Source organism: Salmo salar, chromosome 07 (genome assembly GCF_965601325.2).
Source record: "Salmo salar chromosome 07, fSalSal1, whole genome shotgun sequence".
Lineage (NCBI taxonomy): Eukaryota > Metazoa > Chordata > Actinopteri > Salmoniformes > Salmonidae > Salmo > Salmo salar.
Window position 1 is genome coordinate 67,397,551 of NC_138297.1, and position 24,950 is coordinate 67,422,500.

The 24,950-nt window shown below is 42.7% G+C and overlaps 1 protein-coding gene across 1 annotated transcript in view; it reads right to left on the minus strand.

The window, feature by feature from the left end:
• Window positions 1–1,512: 1,512 nt before the first annotated feature.
• Window positions 1,513–24,950, minus strand: part of ptprr (protein tyrosine phosphatase receptor type R) — a 31,485-nt gene continuing 8,047 nt past the window's right edge. The window contains exons 4-8 of the mRNA XM_082977996.1: window positions 17,441–17,520; window positions 15,108–15,245; window positions 12,805–12,915; window positions 11,965–12,236; window positions 1,513–7,617 (exon numbers count right to left, since the gene is read on the minus strand). Of these exons, the coding sequence (XP_082834122.1) occupies window positions 7,524–7,617; window positions 11,965–12,236; window positions 12,805–12,915; window positions 15,108–15,245; window positions 17,441–17,520 (695 nt within the window). The 3' untranslated portion in view covers window positions 1,513–7,523. The remainder of the gene's footprint in view (window positions 7,618–11,964; window positions 12,237–12,804; window positions 12,916–15,107; window positions 15,246–17,440; window positions 17,521–24,950) is intronic.

Genomic DNA, 24,950 nt, shown 5'->3' on the forward strand with positions numbered 1-24,950 from the left:
TGTATGATGTTCCAGGTTCTAAACTCACTACCTGGCATTGAAACGTGCTGTTTTCCTCCAGCTCCTCCACACAGTGTGTTACTCCAGAGCTACTGTCCACAGATAACACAGTGAAGTTACAGTCCTGTCCCGCGGTAGTCAGTCTTAACGTTATAGATTCCATACTGCTGTTGGCCTCGGTTACGTTTATGCTACATTTCTGCTCCTCGGCGGCGGCTACACACTGAAAAGATATTATGTAATGTGTCAAAATAACATTGTAAATTATGTGTAAGCTTTGTTGAGACCAAATGTTTTGGTGAAACTCAAAACACAACAGCATCATACAAACAGCAGCTTCTATCTCTCTCTAGCCTACAGCAACATTTCCCAAATAAATGAACAGAAATAAAAATATATAAACTTTTGAAACTTTTTGATGAGACTTTCATCAAGTGGTTCATTGGATATGATGGATGAAATTATAGTTTTCTAGACTTACCAAGAGAATCCCTGATGCCACACAAAGTGTTAAACAAAAAACGTTACATTTCAGCATTTTGATTGTTGGTTTATACATTATTCACGTCCCAAAAAATTTAAATCCAAAAGTGCATAATCCAAAACCATACTCCAAAAGATATGGCAATCAGCAGAACTGCCTCATCCACTTGAGTAAAACTAAAGTCCTGTGAAGCCTTGCAGTTACAGTGTTCCAAAATCACCCAGAAATGTTTTTCTTCAGAAATTCAGTACTAAGCACTCCCAGTAGATGTTGTGTGAAGACAACTGATCACAGTTTCACATTGGAGACTTCCATCCATTCCACCTCGTCCAAACAGTGAGATACTTGAGTCCTTACAGGATATCCTCAACCAGTAGAATGTTTGTATGACTCCAGCTCCAAGCTTCCAAAGCATTCAACCAGACCCCCCTAGACTCTGAATAAGGCAACATTACAATACAGAACTTTGGTGGGTATGAGTCAAATAGTGCGCTGTTGCTACTTCTGTCTCTATAAGTAAAATTTCAATAAAAATATATATTTTTTTATAGATGTGTTTTAAAATATGTGTCTCTAAACTTTCTCCCTTGGAGAGAGAGAGGGCATCAAAAGTCTTTGTTCTCCAGAACTACTTTTAGGTAGTCCACTCCTTTTTCCTTCCTGTATGTACTCCCTCTCTTTCTCTCTCTCTCTCTCTCTCTCTCTCTCCCTCTGAAGCCTGGCTCGATGAAACCAAAACTTTCAGTAAACCTCAGAGCTCGAAATGTATTTTCTATTGAAGTTCGTTTTCAATTTCCGGCAACTGAGCATAGTCTGTTGGGTATGACAACAACATCAAACCTCAACAACTACAGTTTCCGTTTACATTTTCACAGATCTACAGTGCAGTCTGGAGCCCTGAAATACTGTAGGCATCTGCCATGTTTCAGAGGCTGTGCCTCATTTCACTTTAACACATTTCACAACATTACCATTTTTTAAATGCTGAAGAGAGACAAGGATGAAATTAAAACCAGATCAGTGTGTGATAGTTTGAAACAGTTTCTCTTTATTGGCAGTAAGGACTATAAAGTCAACGTCTTACAGTAGGTATAGTATCAGCAGTTTCATTAGGTACAGTATCATTTTCTGTTTAGGTACAGGGCAGTTTAGTGGCATCTTCAAGCCGCTAACTGTCTAGCCAAGGTAGTACAACTCTGAACGTAGTACTCTCAAGGTAGTACAACTCTCAACGTAGTACTCTCAAGGTAGTACAACTCTCAACGTAGTACAACTCTCAACGTAGTACTCTCAAGGTAGTACAACTCTCAACGTAGTACTCTCAAGGTAGTACAACTCTCAACGTAGTACTCTCAAGGTAGTACAACTCTCAACGTAGTACTCTCAAGGTAGTACAACTCTCAACGTTGTACTCTCAAGGTAGTACAACTCTGCACAACACAGGGTACTAGAGTAACATCCAGGAATATTCCATGTACAGTACAGTAATATAGTCAACAGAACACTTCAGAGCTGTCTAAAGTTCATAGTATGGCTTCAGTACTAAACCCTCAGTAAACCACCAAAACAATTACTCAACACAATGTTTTAGTTTTAGCTAAGTTTTAGATTTTAGTTTTGGTCTGTTGTTACACACGCTTTTTGAATAAACACTACAAGAGTTGGAATACAGATTAATGGCAACATATTTCCTCCGCACCAACAAGTATTTAGTGAACAGATGTCCAGTCGTACAGTAGAAGATAAAAACCCTTTTCCCCTCAGTAGTAGGAACAACACAAACAGCTGTTTGAGGCCTGCACCTCTCCTTGTGTTGCCCTCCAAACATGTACATTTCATTAAAGCATACATACAATATGTACAGCTTATATCAGATATATAAAGAGTTACTACTGTGGTTATTATGTCAGACAAAGAGAGAACTAATCACAACATTCAAGTCCATTAGTAGTACATAAGGGAAGAACTCATAGGCTTACATCCTAAACGGCACCCTCTTCTCTAGATAGTTCACTACTTGTGATCAGAGCTCTATGGGCCTGTTCAAATGTAGTGCACTTTAAAGGCTCTAGGGTCCCATTTGGAACGCATCCCTTTGTCCTCCTGGCTAATATGGCCATTAAGCCCACATAGTGGATAGATACAACTCTACTAACAGTAAACAATATGCACGGACGGTTAACATTTTATGTATTCAAAACCTTTTTTTTTATCACAAATAATAATACAAAAATCATCCATAAGTACATACAAAAAGTGAAATGTTTCTCAATTCATTGTCACACAACAAACAACAATCTGCATCCTCCTTGATTGAACCCTTGCACATTTTCAGCAGCAAGATAGATTCTTATGTGGTCCTTATAGATATGCCTGACCACAATATGTTTAATGGTCCTTATAGATATGCCTGACCACAATATGTTTAATGGTCCTTATAGAAATGCCTGACCACAATAGGTTTAATGGTCCTCATAGATATGCCTGACCACAATATGTTTAATGGTCCTTATAGATATGCCTGACCACAATATGTTTAATGGTCCTTATAGATATGCCTGACCACAATATGTTTAATGGCACTTTCAGATGTAGTGTATATATTCCTCCATCATGCATATTCATGGTTTGCACCTCCATCACTCGGTCGTGTCATGCCATTGTTATGAACGTTCTCAAGCCGCCCTCTACCGGTGGCATTCTGGACGGAGGCTGACTACTGTTTCGTCAAAATCACACTACAGTGCATGGAAATACGATGATATTGCGAAAGTAGTCAAATATTTAGTAGGAAACAACTTAATGCCAGCATTACCATGTCTTCAAATGTACTTTAGACATGGCAATGTTGTCATTAGCTAGCAAAGTTTGTCGAAAATAGCTAGCAATGCTAACGTTAGCTAGCTAAAATCCGGTGGCCTCCCCTCAATTTTAGCTAGCTAGTGAAAGTCAATCTGGCGACATTCAACGTTTTCCTACAAATTATTTGCCTCATTTTGAATTTCATTGTATTTCCAATCCACTGTAATGCGCTTTTGATGAAATCTTCAGCGCTCATTGGCGATGCATTTAATAAAATGCTCAGTCGGGCATCAGTCCAAATTGAACGTTTAAAACAATATTGTGACCAAACATGCAACCCATGAATATAATGTACTTGAAGAGAAGCAGAATGTAGATTATCGACCATCCGGCTATTGAGCACTAAAACCCGAACCTGGAACACAAATATCACTCTGCTTCCCTACTGTTTCAGTGAAATAGTGATACATTCAGTTTGAGGTTCCAGACTACTAAACTATTCTAAAGCATGATCTGTAGGGAAAGCAGCTTCATGAGAATAACTTTGGCTGTTTGTGGGAATCGTCTTGTGGAGTTAAGGACATGACCTCATAGATGTCTTGTTTGAAGAGGAAGGAGCAGGGGGGTATTTGTTTTGACTAGAATCCATCCTGAATACTACTCTGCTTCACTAGTGAGACCATAGTGAAATGGAACGCTACTCAGGATGGATTCCAAGCTAGTAATTGTGCAACTCACTTCAGATTTTCAGGAATTACCAGAAAGGTCTGAAGGGAATCATGTCCAATCTACAGTTGAAGTCGGAAGTTTACATACACTTAGGTTGTTGGAGTCATTAAAAGTCCTTTTTCAACCACTCCACAAATTTCTTGTTAACAAACTGTAGTTTTGGCAAGTCGGTTAGGACATCTACTTTGTGCATGACACAAGTAATTTTTCCAGCAATTGTTTACAGACAGTTTATTTCACTTATAATTCACTGTATCACAATTCCAGTGAGTCAAAAGTTTCCATACACTAAGTTGACTGTGCTTGGAAAATTCCAGAAAATGATGCCATGGCTTTAGAAGCTTCTGATAGGCTAATTGACATCATCTGAGTCAATTGGAGGTGTACCTGTGGATGTATTTCAAGGCCTACCTTCAAACTCAGTGCCTCTTTGCTTGACATCACGCAAAAATCTAAAGAAATCAGCCAAGACCTCAGAAAAAAAATTGTAGACCTCCACAAGTCTGGTTCATCCTTGGGAGCAATTCCCAAATGCCTGAAGTTACCACGTTCATCTGTACAAACAATAGTACGCAAGTATAAACACCATTGGGCCACGCAGCCGTCATACCACTCAGGAAGAAGACACATTCTGTCTCCTAGAGATGAACGTACTTTGGTGCGAAAAGCGCAAATCAATCCCAGAACAACAGCAAAGGACCTTGTGAAGATGCTGGAGGAAACAGGTACAAAAGTATCTATATCCACGGTAAAACGAGTCCTATATCAACATAACCTGAAAGGCCGCTCAGCAAGGAAGAAGCCACTTCTCCAAAACCGCCATAAAAAAGCCAGACTACGGTTTGCAGCTGCATATGGGGACAAAGATCGTACTTTTTGGAGAAATGTCCTCCAGTCTGATGAAACAAAAATAGAACTGTTTGGCCATAATGACCATCGTTGTATTTGGAGTAAAAAGGGGGAGGCTTGCAAGCCGAAGAACACCATCCCATCCGTGAAGCACGGGGGTGGCAGCATCATGTTGTGGGGGTGCTTTGCTGCAGGAGGGACTGGTGCACTTCACAAAATAGATGGCATCACGAGGGAGGAAAAATATGTGGATATATTGAAGCAACATCTCAAGATATCAGTCAGGAAGTTAAAGCTTGGTCGCAAATGGCTCTTCCAAATGGACAATGACCCTAAGCATACTTCTAAAGTTGTGGATAAATGGCTTAAGGACAACAAAGTCAAGGTATTGGAGTGGCTTGCACAAAGCCCTGACCTCAATCCTATAGAAAATTTGTGGGCAGATTCTGAAAAAGCATGTGTGAGCAAGAAGGCCTACAAACCTGACTCACTTACACCAGCTCTGGTGGAGGAATGGGAGGAATGGGCCAAAATTCACCCAACTTATTGTGGGAAGCTTGTGGAAGGCTACCCAAAACATTTGACCCAAGTTAAACAATTTAAAGGCAATGCCACCAAATACTAATTGAGTGTATGTAAACGTCTGACCCACTGGGAATGTGATGAAAGAAATAAAAGCTGAAATAAATCATTCTCTCTACTATTATTCTGACATTTCACATTCTTAAAATAAAGTGGTGATCCTAACTAACCTAAGACAGGGAATTTTTACTAGGATTAAATGTTAGGAATTGTGAAAAACTGAGTTTAAATGTATTTTGCTAAGGTGTACGTAATCTTCCGACTTCAACTGTATGTATTTGGCATTCAGAAGCTACAGTATATCAGAGTTTGAAATCAGGGTCAGATAATCCGTGTCTGATTGACCTTATCATTGTAATAATTGTTTTGTTTCAGAGATAAAGTGTATGGGAATCTATACCATTCAGTCATACAGAGAAACATAATGTCTAAAAGTTTACTGTTACACATCAAAACATGATCTTAATATTGTATAAAACTAAAAGTATTATTATTACTATAATTTAATCTATATGATCAACAATTAAACAAAACATGAGTGCACCATTGTCATTTAAACGCAAACGTTTACATTTTGGTAAAGAAAGTAGTCATATAATTATCTGTGATGCTTCAAGGTCCAACGCAGCCGTTTTTATCTCAATTTCAATTAACTGCCTTACTTTTGTAAGGTACTTATTCCAACATCATAGTATGTGAATACATATTAAACACAGAAATAAAATCATGTTTCTGACTGCACTGGGCCTTTAATTTACAAAGCAATATACCTAAGGAGGGATTTGAAAGCTAAGGAATGGAAAATAAATGATTGTCTGAAAAAAAAAAAGTGTTTTGGTAGTAAGATTAATTTACTGATGAAATGTCATGCCATTTCAGAGCCAGGGTAGATCACACAGTAAGTCATAACATCGAGCTTTGGTATGGAACAACATTGGATCACACGGCGTCCATGACAGTTCTCTGTGAATAAGGTAGATCTATAGGGTGGCCTATAGCAGGGGGCTGCCAAACTCAATTCCTGAAGGGCCGCGTGTCGGCTGGCTTTTTTTGTTATTTGCTTCCAATTCAGTGTGTATAATGGCCATCCCCATAGCGTAAAGACCTTTTGATGTGTAGTACCGTGCAGACAGGCCCAATCGTTCCCTCACCTTTCATACACTGATGTTTCAATGGATGATCAACATGCTATCAGAGGTATACTATATGGCAGAAGGGCAGCTTCTAGTGTGTTACTGAGAGAAAAGCCATCCTCCAATAGATTATAACAGTCTTTAGAATAATACCCTTTGTGTATCAGCACATAGTTAAAAATAAAAATCATAATTCAAAAATATCCTAGTAAAGTCACAAAGACAAGTGCTATTAATTTCGACAACGTACCTTTTGCTTTTTAATAGAAACACCATGGACGATTCAAGGACCACAGACTACCTACCCATCTACTGTAGCACATAGTAGTAAGAGGTCAGAGTGTAGGTATACTACAGAATCAATATCAGGCAATCTGATTGGACAGAGCTGCAGTATCAGAAAGTTTGATTGGACAGAGGCAGGTTGCTCACAACAACGTTTTCAGAAGCAGAGCTGCTCACGAATGACAGGAAGTAGTAGAAGAAGAAGAAGAAGAGGAGGAGGAAAAGGAGGAAGGGAAGAAAGCATACGTTACATTCAGAGACTAAATCACCTGTCCATACCTCCGTCTCTCTCTCTCTGTAAGGTGACTCAATCAATCAGCCAATAGCAGTCCAGGCTGTCCATACCTCCGTCTCTCTCTCTCTGTAAGGTGACTCAATCAATCAGCCAATAGCAGTCCAGGCTGTCCATACCTCCGTCTCTCTCTCTCTGTAAGGTGACTCAATCAATCAGCCAATAGCAGTCCAGGCTGTCCATACATGTCCACAAAGACTAAGCCCACAAGGACATCTACCATCCAATCGTCACCCAAACATCCACTTCCTCATTAGTCACATGACCTCACAGTCACCAGGTAAGATAGGTCCTTCCCACTAGGGGGAATTAAATTCCACTTCCTGAAAAAACCTGGCATGTCCCGTGAAAACTTCCTGGCCTCTGTTCATTGGCCAGTATCGGTGGAGAGGCGGGTCTCGAAGAGGCTCAAGGCGTGGTGGACAAACTCGTACTGCTCCCCTGTCTGGATCAGGCCTCCTCTGAAAAGACACACAGAGACAAGGCAGCCATTAGAATCACGGCAAAAAGAACAGAATGGACCAGTAACAGTGTCAGCATGTTAGTAACATGCTATGAAATACAAGGAGTGGAAAAGTATTATAATAAACTAAACCTTCCATCAATTGTGGCCATGCTACTGTCTGAAAAATAATGAATCCATCTCATACTGTGACTGAAAAACCTCTCTCTTATTTTAGTGCTGCTGAACATTTGGAACATTAATTACCAATGTTCTGTCTCATAATACATTAACCATTTAGGATTCTCTCCAGCTCATTTAAACCTGTGGTAATTAGTCACGATAAAAGGTCATTTAAACTCTTACTCACTCATCGAAACGGTACAGTGGCAGTTAGCTTCAGTACATTCTGTTCAATGATTAACTAAGCTCAACCAAGGCAACATTATGAAGTCCTTGATACCCTGTTGAGCTGCAGGCTACTGCTTCATCCTAATGGATGAGTGCTTTATCCTGGTACAGACAGGCTGTGGGAGATATTTCAGCTTAAACCTTGTTCAGGCTCAGGGGATGAGTGTGTGTGTGTGTGTGTGTGTGTGTGTGTGTGTGTGTGTGTGTGTGTGTGTGTGTGTGTGTGTGTGTGTGTGTGTGTGTGTGTGTGTGTGTGTGTGTGTGTGTGTGTGTGTGTGTGTGTGTGTTTGAAAGAGATAGGAACATATTATCACATTCTGTTCCTCTCTTGTAAGAAAAACAGTGTCTCATGTACAAGTTTCTTAGCATGATTTATGTCACACCCACCTACATCCCTCCTACCATCCATCCTGAATGTCTGTCTGACTGCCCTCACCCAGCCACATCCATCCTGACTGTCTGTCTGACTGTCCTCACCCAGCCACATCCATCCTGACTGTCTGTCTGACTGTCCTCACCCAGAAACATCCATCCTGACTGTCTGTCTGACTGTCCTCACCCAGAAACATCCATCCTGACTGTCTGTCTTACTGTCCTCACCCAGAAACATCCATCCTGACTGTCTGTCTGACTGCCCTCACCCAGCCACATCCATCCTGACTGTCTGTCTGACTGTCCTAACCCAGCCACGTCCATACTGACTGTCTGTCTGACTGTCCTCACCCAGCCACATCCATCCTGACTGTCTGTCTGACTGCCCTCACCCAGCCACGTCCATACTGACTGTCTGTCTGACTGTCCTAACCCAGCCACATCCATCCTGACTGTCTGTCCTCACCCAGCCACATCCATCCTGACTGTCTGTCTGACTGTCCTCACCCAACCACATCCATCCTGACTGTCTGTCCTCACCCAGCCACATCCATCCTGACTGTCTGTCTGACTGTCCTAACCCAGCCACATCCGCCACGGACACCGACGTCTTGCTTCCAGACAAACTAAACACCTTCTTTGCCCACTTTGAGGATAATACAGTGCCACTGACGCGGCCCGCTACCAAGGATTGCGGGCCCCCCCTCTCCTTCTCCGTGGCCGACGTGAGTAAGACATTTAAACGTGTTAACCCTCGCAAGGCTGCTGGACCAGACGGCATCCCTAGCCGCGTCCTCAGAGCATGCGCAGACCAGCTGGCTGGTGTGTTTATGGACATATTCAATCGCTCCCTATCCCAGTCTGCTGTCCCCACATGCTTCAAGATTTCCACTATTGTTCCTGTACCAAAGAAGGCAAAGATAACTAAATGACCATCGCACCGTAGCACTCACTTCTGTCATCATGAAGTGCTTTGAGAGACTAGTCAAGGATCATATCACCTCCACCTTACCTGCCACCCTAGACCCACTTCAGTTTGCATACCGCCCCAACAGGTCCACAGATGACGCAATCGCCATCACACTGCACACTGCCCTATCCCATCTGGACAAGAGGAATACCTATGTAAGAATGCTGTTCATTGACTACAGCTCAGCAATCAACACCATAGTACCCTCCAAGCTCATCATCAAGCTGGAGGCCCTGGGTCTGAACCCCGTCCTGTGCAATTGGGTCCTGGACTTTCTGACGGGCCGCCCCCAGGTGGTGAAGGTAGGAAACAACATCTCCACTTCGCTGATCCTCAACACTGGGCCCCCACAAGGGTGCATGCTCAGCATCCTCCTGTATTCCCTGTTCACCCATGACTGCGTGGCCATGCACGCCTCCAACTCAATCATCAAGTTTGCAGACGACACAACAGTAGTGGGCCTGATTACCAACAATGATGAAACAGCCTACAGGGAGGAGGTGAGGGCACTCGGAGTGTGGTGTCTGGAAAATAACCTCACACTCAATGTCAACAAAACAAAGGAGATGATCGTGGATTTCATGAAACAGCAGAGAGAGCAGCCCCCTATCCACATTGAAGGGACAGCAGTGGAGAAGGTGGAATGTTAAGTTCCTGGGTGTACACATCACGGACAAACTGAAAGGGTCCACCCACGGAACAGCACCTCTTCAACCTCAGGAGGCTGAAGGAATTTAGCTTGTCACTGAAAACCCTCACAAACTTCTACAGAAGGACAATTGAAAGCATCCTGTTGGTCTGTATCACCGCCTGGTATGGAAACTGCACCGCCATCAACCGCAAGGCTCTCTAGAGGGTAGTGAGGTCTGCACAACGCATCACCGGAGGCAAACTACCTGCCCTCCAGGACACCTACACCACCGGAAGGCCAAAAATATCATCAAGGACAACAACCACCTGAGCCACTGCCTGTTCACCCCGCATCCATCCAGAAGGCGAGGTCAGTACAGGTGCATCAAAGCTGGGACTGAGAGACTGAAAAACATCTATCTCAGGGCCATCAGACTGCTAAACAGCCATCACTAACTCAGAGAGGCTGCTGCCTACACTGAGACCCAATCACTGGCCACTTTAATAAATGGATCACTAGTCACTTTAAATAATGCCACTTTAATAATGTTTACATATCTTACATTACTCATCTCATATGTATATACTGTACCTATTACCATCTATTGCATCTTGCCTATGTCGCTCGGCCATCGCTCATCCATATATACGTAGTCTTATTCCTTCCCATTAGATGTGTATTAGGTAGTTGTTGGGGAATTGTTAGATTACTTGTTAGATATTACTGCACTGTCTGAACTAGAAGCACAAGCATTTCGCTACACTCACATTAACATCTGCTAACCATGTGTATGTGACCAATAACATTTGATTTGATCCATCTTGACTGTCTGTCTGTCTGTCTGTCTGTCTGTCTGTCTGTCTGTCTGTCTGTCTGTCTGTCTGTCTGTCTGTCTGTCTGTCTGTCTGTCTGTCTGTCTGTCTGTCTGTCTGTCTGTCTGTCTGTCTGTCTGTCTGTCTGTCTGTAATCACTGATGGTCATTAGAGCAACACAAACACAGTAGCATACAAGCAGGAATGAGGACATGGCTTTATCATCACCAGGTGTAGGTAACTCACCTGTCAGCTGTAAACATATTGTACTACATTGGACACATTCCACATACTGTCTAATACTCCAGGTGTAGGTAACTCACCTGTCTGCTGTAAACATATTGTACTACATTGGACCTGTTCCACATACTGTCTAATACACCAGGTGTAGGTAACTCACCTGTCAGCTGTAAACATATTGTACTACATTGGACCTATTCCACATACTGTCTAATACTCCAGGTGTTGGTAACTCACCTGTCTGCTGTAAACATATTGTACTACATTGGACCTATTCCACATACTGTCTAATACACCAGGTGTAGATAACTCACCTGTCAGCTGTAAACATATTGTACTACATTGGACCTATTCCACATACTGTCTAATACACCAGGTGTAGGTAACTCACCTGTCAGCTGTAAACATATTGTACTACATTGGACCTATTCCACATACTGTCTAATACACCAGGTGTTGGTAACTCACCTGTCAGCTGTAAACATATTGTACTACATTGGACCTATTCCACATACTGTCTAATACACCCGGTGTAGGTAACTCACCTGTCAGCTGTAAACATATTGTACTACATTGGACCTATTCCACATACTGTCTAATACTCCAGGTGTAGGTAACTCACCTGTCTGCTGTAAACATATTGTACTACATTGGACCTATTCCACATACTGTCTAATACACCAGGTGTAGGTAACTCACCTGTCTGCTGTAAACATATTGTACTACATTGGACCTATTCCACATACTGTCTAATACACCAGGTGTAGGTAACTCACCTGTCAGCTGTAAATATATTGTACTACATTGGACCTATTCCACATACTGTCTAATACACCAGGTGTTGGAAACTCACCTGTTTGCTGTAAACATATTGTACTACATTGGACCTATTCCACATACTGTCTAATACACCAGGTGTTGGTAACTCACCTGTCCGCTCTGAGCTGACACACAATCCCCAGCACATCCACCACTCCCTCCAGCTCCAACTGACGGCAGCCTATCGTCGTGGCGATGAAGCAGCCCGTTCGGCCAATCCCTGCGCTGCAGTGTACGATGACGGGTCCCTGCGATGGGGAGCCCGTCCTGTCCTCCTCCACGTCTCTCATCAGCTGGAGCAGGGGCTGGGCACTGTCTGGGGTCTTATGGTCCGGCCATGACGTGTACCAGTAGTGCTTCACCACACGACTCTGGGCCCCTTGCTGTGAAAGTAAGATCAAGATTGTGGTTTCAGTCTAACTTAAAGTAACTGTCCAGTGCTTACAGATTTCTATGAAATATGACGTATAATCAATGACAATGTGAGTGAAATAGTTTTCCTTCTAAAAATGTTTAATAAATGATGTTAATAAGCAGCTTTTCTGTTTTGGAATGATGTGGGCGTACCCCAACAACAGAATAGTGTGGGTGTATACCAGTCATAAAAAAATATTAATGCGAGTAGATCGATGATTGGCCAGTTCATCCTCTTCAGGAGGATGACATCATCCTCTATGAGAAAATAGCAAGCATTTTGTAAACGGTCTGTTTGAGATAAATGTTTGAGGTGGGGTTTTTTGAAGTGTTTTATTTTCTCCAATTTATGCTTTGGTCACAAACACAAGTAGGGCCTATAGGATGAGTCAACAACATTATTTGGGTATGAGTCAACAAAACATGAACTTTTAAAAGTGTAGATTTTCAATGGAGAGTTAAGTGTATAGTAAATAGATAGAAGCGATCCAGTATGGTCATGTGAAGAATGGGTTCCATCACTAAGTGATAAAGTACCTTCAGGATGAGGGTCCTGCAGGTGTAGTTGTCACACTCTGTCACGTTGTTAATGAGCACCTCCACCTTGCCATAGATACCACGCCTCTCTGGCCAGTACAGAACACATTTCTGGAACAGAAATCATTCATCACTACACATGTTATCGTATCACCAATCATTTTTGATCCAGGGTATTAAACCCTTGTCAATATCACATGATAAACAGGATTATGTCATGCATCCTGTCAAATGTACATGTGTAGAATCACGTACATATTTGTTTATACCTATGGGTTCCTGTGTTTGTGTGTGTGTGTTTGGGTTGAATATTTCCCCGGGTATTTAAAAAAATGTTCCATCCCGAGAATAAATCACTTTTCTCCCGGAGTAAACCGGTATTTCCCGCCAAAACCAGAAATGTCATTCTAAAGCATATAAACCATATAAATATGCTTTATATTTCAATTGATTAGAGCATTGATCAGCATGAAAATTCAAGCCTGATGCTACCTGAGCCTGATGAGCCATATGTTAATGATATTTTATGAAGATTAGCTGACTGCTTTCTGTCTGGAAACAGCTCTGTCTCAGCCGTCTGGAAACAGTTTAACTGTCTGGAAACAGCTCTGTCTCAGCTGTCTGGAAACAGCTCTGTCTCAGCTGTCTGGAAACAGCTCTGTCTCAGCTGTCTGGAAACAGTTTAACTGTCTGGAAACAGCTCTGTCTCAGCCGTCTGGAAACAGTTTAGCTGTCTGGAAACAGCTCTGTCTCAGCTGTCTGGAAACAGTGTAACTGTCTGGAAACAGCTCTGTCTCAGCCGTCTGGAAACAGTGTAACTGTCTGGAAACAGCTCTGTCTCAGCCATCTGGAAACAGTTTAGCTGTCTGGAAACAGCTCTGTCTCAGGTGTCTGGAAACAGCTCTGTCTCAGCTGTCTGGAAACTGCTCTGTCTCAGCTGTCTGGAAACAGCTCTGTCTCAGCCGTCTGGAAACAGTTTAACTGTCTGGAAACAGCTCTGTCTCAGCTGTCTGGAAACAGTTTAACTGTCTGGAAACAGCTCTGTCTCAGCTGTCTGGAAACAGCTCTGTCTCAGCTGTCATGAACAGTTTAGCTGTCTGGAAACAGCTCTGTCTCAGCCGTCTGGAAACAGTTTGACTGTCTGGAAACAGCTCTGTCTCAGCTGTCTGGAAACAGCTCTGTCTCAGCTGTCTGGAAACAGTTTAGCTGTCTGGAAACAGCTCTGTCTCAGCTGTCTGGAAACAGCTCTGTCTCAGCTGTCATGAACAGTTTAGCTGTCTGGAAACAGCTCTGTCTCAGCTGTCATGAACAGTTTAGCTGTCTGGAAACAGCTATGTCTCAGCTGTCTGGAAACAGCTCTGTCTGGAAACAGCTCTGTCTCAGCTGTCTGGAAACAGCTCTGTCTCAGCTGTCATGAACAGTTTAGCTGTCTGGAAACAGCTCTGTCTCAGCCGTCTGGAAACAGCTCTGTCTCAGCTGTCTGGAAACAGCTCTGTCTCAGCTGTCTGGAAACAGCTCTGTCTCAGCTGTCTGGAAACAGCTCTGTCTCAGCTGTCATGAACAGTTTAGCTGTCTGGAAACAGCTCTGTCTCAGCTGTCTGGAAACAGCTCTGTCTCAGCTGTCATGATCAGTTTAACTGTCTGGAAACAGCTCTGTCTCAGCTGTCTGGAAACAGTTTAGCTGTCTGGAAACAGCTCTGTCTCAGCTGTCTGGAAACAGCTCTGTCTCAGCTGTCATGAAAAGTTTCCTCCGCTGGTATCAGTCAGTGAGGTTTAAACTTGGTCGTTCTAAGAAATACTGGAATGTATCAGCTGAAAGAGGTAGGCTAGGACATCTATATCTATAGGGCTGTATATCAACCTACAACAGCATTACCTATTTGGAATCATCTTTTACAGGGGGAGATGTGTACATTAGACGCGCATTCAGTCCTTATATTAGTGTAGCATAGACTTTGCTGCAGCAACTGTAGTCCTACTGCGCTCCATGCTGAGAGGTGCTGTCTGTCCCCGCCATGAGTGTTGATGATTGATCATGCAGATTTCAACATCACATATAATTTAACAGTTCCATTTCACGTCAAAATAAATAACTTATTATAATTTACAGTTTTTTCACTGTGATTTATCCCGGGGAAAAGGGAGTGGGTTTGGGTGGTAAATCTCTGTAACCCAGTTCCCGCTATTCAACCCTAGTATGTGTGTGAGTGGGTGCGTGCGTGCGCGCGTGCGTGCGCGCGTGTGTGTGTGCGTGTGCGTGTGCGTGTGCGTGTGTGTGTGTGTGTGTGTGTGTGCACCCATACCTCGTTCTTCTCCCTGAGCTTGGTGATCATGATGATGACAGGACAGTCTTCCTGCCAGGCCATCTGCCAGAAATCATTCACTGTGTTGATCATGGGACCCTGGGTGGCGATGTAGGCCTTCTCATCGCCTAGGTAACCCTGCAGAGACAGAGGGAGGGAGGGGAGGGAGGGAGGGAGGGAGGGGAGGGAGGGAGGGAGGGAGGGAGGGAGGGAGGACTATTAGCAAACTGGTACACAGGAATCCTTGACTGGACCCAAAACAGTTTTTATAAACCGTCACTAGACAGGGGACTAGCTTGTTAAGGCATGATGAAAGGACAGGTTGTTTAGACAGCAGAGTCACTAACCCATTCATTAGGTGTTCATATTTCTGTCTTAATGTGTGCTGCTATTTATTTATTTTTTATTAATTTTTTATTTAACCTTCATTTAACTAGGAAAGTAAGTTAAGAACAAATTTACAATGACGAGCTACACCGGCCAAACCCGGACAACGCTGGGCCAAATCAGCAGGTCTGAATATCCTCTATGGTGTTAGCTACTGTCCAGGGAGAGATAAACCACAGCAGGTCTGAATATCCTCTATGGTGTTAGCTACTGTCCAGGGAGAGATAAACCACAGCAGGTCTGAATATCCTCTATGGTGTTAGCTACTGTCCAGGGAGAGATAAACCACAGCAGGTCTGATTATCCTCTATGGTGTTAGCTACTCTCCAGGGAGAAATAAACCACAGCAGGTCTGAATATCCTCTATGGTGTTAGCTACTGTCCAGGGAGAGATAAACCACAGCAGGTCTGAATATCCTCTATGGTGTTAGCTACTGTCCAGGGAGAGATAAACCACAGCAGGTCTGAATATCCTCTATGGTGTTAGCTACTGTCCAGGGAGAGATAAACCACAGCAGGTCTGAATATCCTCTATGGTGTTAGCTACTGTCCAGGGAGAGATAAACCACAGCAGGTCTGAATATCCTCTATGGTGTTAGCTACTGTCCAGGGAGAGATAAACCACAGCAGGTCTGAATATCCTCTATGGTGTTAGCTACTGTCCAGGGAGAGATAAACCACAGCAGGTCTGAATATCCTCTATGGTGTTAGCTACTGTCCAGGGAGAGATAAACCACAGCAGGTCTGAATATCCTCTATGGTGTTAGCTACTGTCCAGGGAGAGATAAACCACAGCAGGTCTGATTATCCTCTATGGTGTTAGCTACTGTCCAGGGAGAGATAAACCACAGCAGGTCTGAATATCCTCTATGGTGTTAGCTACTGTCCAGGGAGAGATAAACCACAGCAGGTCTGATTATCCTCTATGGTGTTAGCTACTGTCCAGGGAGAGATAAACCACAGCAGGTCTGATTATCCTCTACGGTGTTAGCTACTGTCCAGGGAGAGATAAACCACAGCAGGTCTGAATAGCCTCTATGGTGTGAAAGAGAAAATGAGAGTGTTATGTCCCATATGGCACCCTATTTCCTATATAGTGCACTACTTTTGACCAGAATGTAGTGCACTAAATAGGGAATAGGGTGCCATTTTGGAGTCATCCTAGTAGTTGAGCTTCCTGCAGTGACTACAGGGGAAGTGACCCTATTGTATCTGCAGCCCAACGGGTCATTAAAGAGTGAGTTCACTAGTTCCTCTGACTCCGGCCTTGCTTCTTTCTCCTTCTGTTTTCTCCATAGATTTACATGGAAACATCAGAAACAATGTCCTCTCTCCCCTGGCCTCACTGCTACGCTTTTCTTTCCCAAGATGTAGAAACCTGATAAGGAGAATCTGAAGTTGTTTGTTTGTTTAAAAAGGGAACAATAACTTTAAACAAACCCAGTCTTATATCACACACCTCAGTTCAACAACACTGGGATATGACTGCATAATATAATATGAAATATGACTGCATAAACTAAGCTAAAGATGACCAGTTAGAAACCAGGGTGATAGAATGAAAAAAATGTAACTATGTTTCATGAGTTCAGTTCTAATCTCTAATCTGTTTTAATTTGACTATGCATACCTGTACCACCAACTTTAATCTGTGTATTAATCTGACTATGCATACCTGTACAGCCAACTTTCAGGAAAAGCTGTTTACCTGTTCATTATGAGAGCTCTATCATGTGTAATTTGTGCTCTAACTAAGAGATCACTGTTCTTTTACAACCACAGCATCCACTTGCTTTGGTTTGGGTTCACAATTTAATGTGTTCACAAACAATGGTTAAGAACCCAGAACAGTCCCTGGGCTCACATGCCTGGTGGATGCTGTAATAACTTACCCTATAACTAGCATTGAGTGTGTGTGTGTGTGTGTGTGTGTGTGCATAACTTACCCTAATGTAGTTGGCGTTGATGTAGCTGCTGAGAGGGTCGAAGGAGCTCTTGGTCCTCAGGATCACTCTGGAATGTGGATCTACAGGAGACAATAGATCTGTTAGTGACTGGAGGGTTCCAGCTAATAGAATCAGATAGATATGTTAGTGACTGGAGGGTTCCAGCTAATAGAATCAGATAGATATATTAGTGACTGGAGGGTTCCAGCTAATAGAATCAGATATATTAGTGACTGGAGGGTTCCAGCTAATAGAATCAGATAGATATATTAGTGACTGGAGGGTTCCAGCTAATAGAATCAGATAGATATATTAGTGACTGGAGGGTTCCAGCTATTAGAATCAGATAGATATGTTAGTGACTGGAGGGTTCCAGCTAATAGAATCAGATAGATATATTAGTGACTGGAGGGTTCCAGCTATTAGAATCAGATAGATATATTAGTGACTGGAGGGTTCCAGCTAATAGAATCAGATAGATATGTTAGTGACTGGAGGGTTCCAGCTAATAGAATCAGATAGATATATTAGTGACTGGAGGGTTCCAGCTATTAGAATCAGATAGATATATTAGTGACTGGAGGGTTCCAGCTATTATAATCAGATATATTAGTGACTGGAGGGTTCCAGCTATTAGAATCAGATAGATATGTTAGTGACTGGAGGGTTCCAGCTAATAGAATCAGATAGATATATTAGTGACTGGAGGGTTCCAGCTATTAGAATCAGATAGATATGTTAGTGACTGGAGGGTTCCAGCTATTAGAATCAGATAGATATATTAGTGACTGGAGGGTTCCAGCTAATAGAATCAGATAGATATATTAGTGACTGGAGGGTTCCAGCTAATAGAATCTGATAGATATATTAGTGACTGGAGGGTTCCAGCTATTAGAATCAGATAGACACATTAGTGACTGGAGGGTTCCCGCTAATAGAATCAGATAGATATGTTAGTGACTGGAGGGTTCCAGCTAAAAGAATCAGATATATTAGTGACTAGATGGTTCCAGCTAATAGAATCAGATAGATATGTTAGTGACTGGAGGGTTCCAGCTAAAAGAATCAGATATATTAGTGACTGGAGGGTTCCAGCTAATAGAATCAGATAGATATGTTAGTGACTGGAGGGTTCCAGCTAAAAGAATCAGATATATTAGTGACTGGAGGGTTCCAGCTAATAGAATCAGATAGATATATTAGTGACTGGAGGGTTCCAGCTAATAGAATCAGATAGATATATTAGTGACTGGAGGGTTCCAGCTAATAGAATCAGATAGATATATTAGTGACTGGAGGGTTCCAGCTATTAGAATCAGATAGATATATTAGTGACTGGAGGGTTCCAGCTAATAGAATCAGATAGATATGTTAGTGACTGGAGGGTTCCAGCTAATAGAATCAGATAGATATATTAGTGACTGGAGGGTTCCAGCTAATAGAATCAGATAGATATATTAGTGACTGGAGGGTTCCAGCTAATAGAATCAGATAGATATATTAGTGACTGGAGGGTTCCAGCTATTAGAATCAGATATATATGTTAGTGACTGGAGGGTTCCAGCTAATAGAATCAGATAGATATATTAGTGACTGGAGGGTTCCAGCTAATAGAATCAGATAGATATATTAGTGACTGGAGGGTTCCAGCTAATAGAATCAGATAGATATGTTAGTGACTGGAGGGTTCCAGCTATTAGAATCAGATAGATATATTAGTGACTGGAGGGTTCCAGCTAATAGAATCAGATAGATCTGTTAGTGACTGGAGGGTTCCAGCTAATAGAATCAGATAGATCTGTTAGTGACTGGAGGGTTCCAGCTAATAGAATCAGATAGATATATTAGTGACTGGAGGGTTCCAGCTAATAGAATCAGATAGATATGTTAGTGACTGGAGGGTTCCAGCTAATAGAATCAGATATATATGTTAGTGACTGGAGGGTTCCAGCTAATAGAATCAGATAGATATATTAGTGACTGGAGGGTTCCAGCTATTAGAATCAGATAGATATATTAGTGACTGGAGGGTTCCAGCTAATAGAATCAGATAGATCTGTTAGTGACTGGAGGGTTCCAGCTAATAGAATCAGATATATATGTTAGTGACTGGAGGGTTCCAGCTAATAGAATCAGATAGATATATTAGTGACTGGAGGGTTCCAGCTATTAGAATCAGATATATATGTTAGTGACTGGAGGGTTCTAGCTAATAGAATCAGATAGATATATTAGTGACTGGAGGGTTCCAGCTAATAGAATCAGATAGATATATTAGTGACTGGAGGGTTCCAGCTAATAGAATCAGATAGATATATTAGTGACTGGAGGGTTCCAGCTAATATAATCAGATATATATATTAGTGACTGGAGGGTTCCAGCTATTAGAATCAGATAGATATATTAGTGACTGGAGGGTTCCAGCTAATAGAATCAGATAGATATGTTAGTGACTGGAGGGTTCCAGCTAATAGAATCAGATAGATATATTAGTGACTGGAGGGTTCCAGCTAATAGAATCAGATAGATATGTTAGTGACTGGAGGGTTCCAGCTATTTGAATAAGATAGATATATTAGTGACTGGAGGGTTCCAGCTAATAGAATCAGATAGATCTGTTAGTGACTGGAGGGTTCCAGCTAATAGAATCAGATATATATGTTAGTGACTGGAGGGTTCCAGCTAATAGAATCAGATAGATATATTAGTGACTGGAGGGTTCCAGCTATTAGAATCAGATATATATGTTAGTGACTGGAGGGTTCCAGCTAATAGAATCAGATAGATATATTAGTGACTGGAGGGTTCCAGCTAATAGAATCAGATAGATATATTAGTGACTGGAGGGTTCCAGCTAATAGAATCAGATAGATATGTTAGTGACTGGAGGGTTCCAGCTATTAGAATAAGATAGATATATTAGTGACTGGAGGGTTCCAGCTAATAGAATCAGATAGATCTGTTAGTGACTGGAGGGTTCCAGCTAATAGAATCAGATATATATGTTAGTGACTGGAGGGTTCCAGCTAATAGAATCAGATAGATATATTAGTGACTGGAGGGTTCCAGCTATTAGAATCAGATAGATATATTAGTGACTGGAGGGTTCCAGCTAATAGAATCAGATAGATCTGTTAGTGACTGGAGGGTTCCAGCTAATAGAATCAGATAGATATGTTAGTGACTGGAGGGTTCCAGCTAATAGAAGCAGATAGATATATTAGTGACTGGAGGGTTCCAGCTATTAGAATCAGATATATATGTTAGTGACTGGAGGGTTCTAGCTAATAGAATCAGATAGATATATTAGTGACTGGAGGGTTCCAGCTATTAGAATCAGATATATATGTTAGTGACTGGAGGGTTCCAGCTAATAGAATCAGATAGATATATTAGTGACTGGAGGGTTCCAGCTAATAGAATCAGATAGATATGTTAGTGACTGGAGGGTTCCAGCTAATATAATCAGATAGATATATTAGTGACTGGAGGGTTCCAGCTAATAGAATCAGATAGATATATTAGTGACTGGAGGGTTCCAGCTAATAGAATCAGATAGATCTGTTAGTGACTGGAGGGTTCCAGCTAATAGAATCAGATAGATATATTAGTGACTGGAGGGTTCCAGCTAATAGAATCAGATAGATATATTAGTGACTGGAGGGTTCCAGCTAATAGAATCAGATAGATATATTAGTGACTGGAGGGTTCCAGCTAATAGAATCAGATAGATATATTAGTGACTGGAGGGTTCCAGCTAATAGAATCAGATAGATATATTAGTGACTGGAGGGTTCCAGCTAATAGAATCAGATAGATATATTAGTGACTGGAGGGTTCCAGCTAATAGAATCAGATAGATATATTAGTGACTGGAGGGTTCCAGCTAATAGAATCAGATAGATATGTTAGTGACTGGAGGGTTCCAGCTAATATAATCAGATAGATATATTAGTGACTGGAGGGTTCCAGCTAATAGAATCAGATAGATATATTAGTGACTGGAGGGTTCCAGCTAATAGAATCAGATAGATCTGTTAGTGACTGGAGGGTTCCAGCTAATATAATCAGATAGATATATTAGTGACTGGAGGGTTCCAGCTAATAGAATCAGATAGATATATTAGTGACTGGAGGGTTCCAGCTAATAGAATCAGATAGATATATTAGTGACTGGAGGGTTCCCGCTAATAGAATCAGATAGATATGTTAGTGACTGGAGGGTTCCAGCTAATAGAATCAGATATATATGTTAGTGACTGGAGGGTTCCAGCTATTAGAATCAGATATATATGTTAGTGACTGGAGGGTTCCAGCTAATATAATCAGATAGATATATTAGTGACTGGAGGGTTCCAGCTAATAGAATCAGATAGATCTGTTAGTGACTGGAGGGTTCCAGCTATTAGAATCAGATAGATATATTAGTGACTGGAGGGTTCCAGCTAATAGAATCAGATAGATATATTAGTGACTGGAGGGTTCCAGCTAATAGAATCAGATAGATCTGTTAGTGACTGGAGGGTTCCAGCTAATAGAATCAGATAGATATGTTAGTGACTGGAGGGTTCCAGCTAATAGAATCAGATAGATATGTTAGTGACTGGAGGGTTCCAGCTAATAGAATCAGATAGATCTGTTAGTGACTGGAGGGTTCCAGCTATTAGAATCAGATAGATATATTAGTGACTGGAGGGTTCCAGCTAATAGAATCAGATAGATATATTAGTGACTGGAGGGTTCCAGCTAATAGAATCAGATAGATCTGTTAGTGACTGGAGGGTTCCAGCTAATAGAATCAGATAGATATGTTAGTGACTGGAGGGTTCCAGCTAATAGAATCAGATAGATATGTTAGTGACTGGAGGGTTCCAGCTAATAGAATCAGATAGATATATTAGTGACTGGAGGGTTCCAGCTAATAGAATCAGATAGATATATTAGTGACTGGAGGGTTCCAGCTAATAGAATCAGATAGATATATTAGTGACTGGAGGGTTCCAGCTAATAGAATCAGATAGATATATTAGTGACTGGAGGGTTCATTTAGACCCAGCTCACAAGGCTTTGACGGACAGCAGTGTCAGCCCATGCATGTGGACAGGTCAGGATATAACACCCCATCCTGTTTCCTCTCTATTTCTTAGTTCAAGATCACTTTCTCTGTCTGGAGTGTTCTGTTTGAAGTGTTCTGTCTGGACTGTTCTGTCTGGACTGTTCTGTCTGGACTTCTCTGTCTGGACTTCTCTGTCTGAAGTGTTCTGTCTGGACTGTTCTGTCTGGACCTCTCTGTCTGGAGTGTTCTGTCTGGACTTCTCTGTCTGGACTTCTCTGTCTGAAGTGTTCTGTCTGGACTGTTCGGTCTGGACTGTTCTGTCTGGACTTCTCTGTCTGGACTTCTCTGTCTGAAGTGTTCTGTCTGGACTGTTCTGTCTGGACTGTTCTGTCTGGACTTCTCTGTCTGAAGTATTCTGTCTGGACTTCTCTGTCTGGAGAGTTCTGTCTGGACTTCTCTGTCTGGAGTGTTCTGTCTGAAGTGTTCTGTCTGGACTGTTCTGTCTGGAGTGTTCTGTCTGGAGTGTTCTGTCTGGACTTCTCTGTCTGGAGAGTTCTGTCTGGACTTCTCTGTCTGGAGTGTTCTGTCTGAAGTGTTCTGTCTGGACTGTTCTGTCTGGAGTGTTCTGTCTGGACTTCTCTGTCTGGAGTGTTCTGTCTGAAGTGTTCTGTCTGGACTGTTCTGTCTGGACTTCTCTGTCTGAAGAGTTCTGTCTGGACTTCTCTGTCTGGAGTGTTCTGTCTGAAGTGTTCTGTCTGGACTGTTCTGTCTGGAGTGTTCTGTCTGGACTTCTCTGTCTGGAGTGTTCTGTCTGAAGTGTTCTGTCTGGACTGTTCTGTCTGGAGTGTTCTGTCTGGACTTCTCTGTCTGGACTTCTCTGTCTGAAGTTTTCTGTCTGGGCTGTTCTGTCTGGACCTCTCTGTCTGGAGTGTTCTGTCTGAAGTGTTCTGTCTGGACTTCTTTGTCTGAAGTGTTCTGTCTGGACTTCTCTGTCTGGAGTGTTCTGTCTGGACTTCTCTGTTTGAAGTGTTCTGTCTGAAGTGTTCTGCCTGGAGTGTCCTGGTTGGACTTCTCTGCCTGAAGTGTTCTGTCTGGCATGTTCTGCCTGGAGTGTTCTGTCTGGACTGTTCTGTCTGGACTGTTCCTTAGCAATGCTGCGGTACATTGGACAGAAAGAACTATGCCTCTGGACTATTGATTAACCAAACCCCAACCTCAACCCCAGACCCCAACCCCAGACCCCAGCCTCAACCCCAGACCCCAACCTCAACCCCAGACCCCAACCTCAACCTCAACCCCAGACCCCAACCCCAGACCTCAACCCCAGACCCCAACCTCAACCTCAACCCCAGACCTCAGACCCCAACCCCAACCCCAACCCCAGACCCCAACCTCAACCCCAGACCCCAGACCCCAACCTCAACTCCAGACCCCAGACCCCAACCTCAACTCCAGACCCCAGACCCAGACCCCAACCCCAACCCCAACCCCAACCCCAGACCCCAACCTCAACCCCAGACCCCAACCTCAACCCCAGACCCCAACCCCAACCCCAGACCCCAACCTCAACCCCAGGCCCCAACCCCAGACCCCTCTGTGCTCTGCGTGTTGAAGGAAGACTGCCGGTTCAGACAGGAAACCTGATAACGTTCTAAGGTGTGAACGGGAAGACAGTAACATTCCAACCCAACTGTCTTTTCATTACAGAATGATGTCATCTGTGATGAGAGCTGGCAGACAGGAGCACACACACACACACACACACACACACACACACACACACACAGACAGACAGACAGACAGACAGACAGACAGACAGACAGACAGACAGACAGACAGACAGACAGACAGACAGACAGACAGACAGACAGACAGACAGACAGACAGACAGACAGACAGACAGACAGACAGACAGACAGACAGACAGACACCCCCGCCCCCTCTGGCAGCCAGACAGAGAGAACAGGCCGTCCAAGCAGAGCAGATCTCTAATGGTATTACTCTTCACAGAGCATAAGTCACAAATGACACCCTATTCCCTAGTTAGTGCACTACTATAGCACCCTATTCCCTACTTAGTGCACTACTATAGCACCCTATTCCCTACTTAGTGCACTACTATAGCACCCTATTCCCTACTTAGTGCACAACTTTTGATCAGGGCTATGGTAAAAAGTAAAACACTATATAGGGAATAGGACACCGTTTGGGACGCAGATAGAGGCTGTTTAAGGAATCAGGAAGGAACAGCTCATCTCAGACATTTGGTTTATATTTGACCCCTTACTCCGCCCACTGTCCACCAGGCTAACCAACCAGACATGACAGCACTAAAACACTTCCTGTATGACCAGGAGAGGTTGTGGCGGTTGGCTATGTTTGGTTGTATTCAGTGTTGCTTAGCAACATTGAGGTCGACCAGCCTGCTGTAAACAACAATATATCATGCACTGC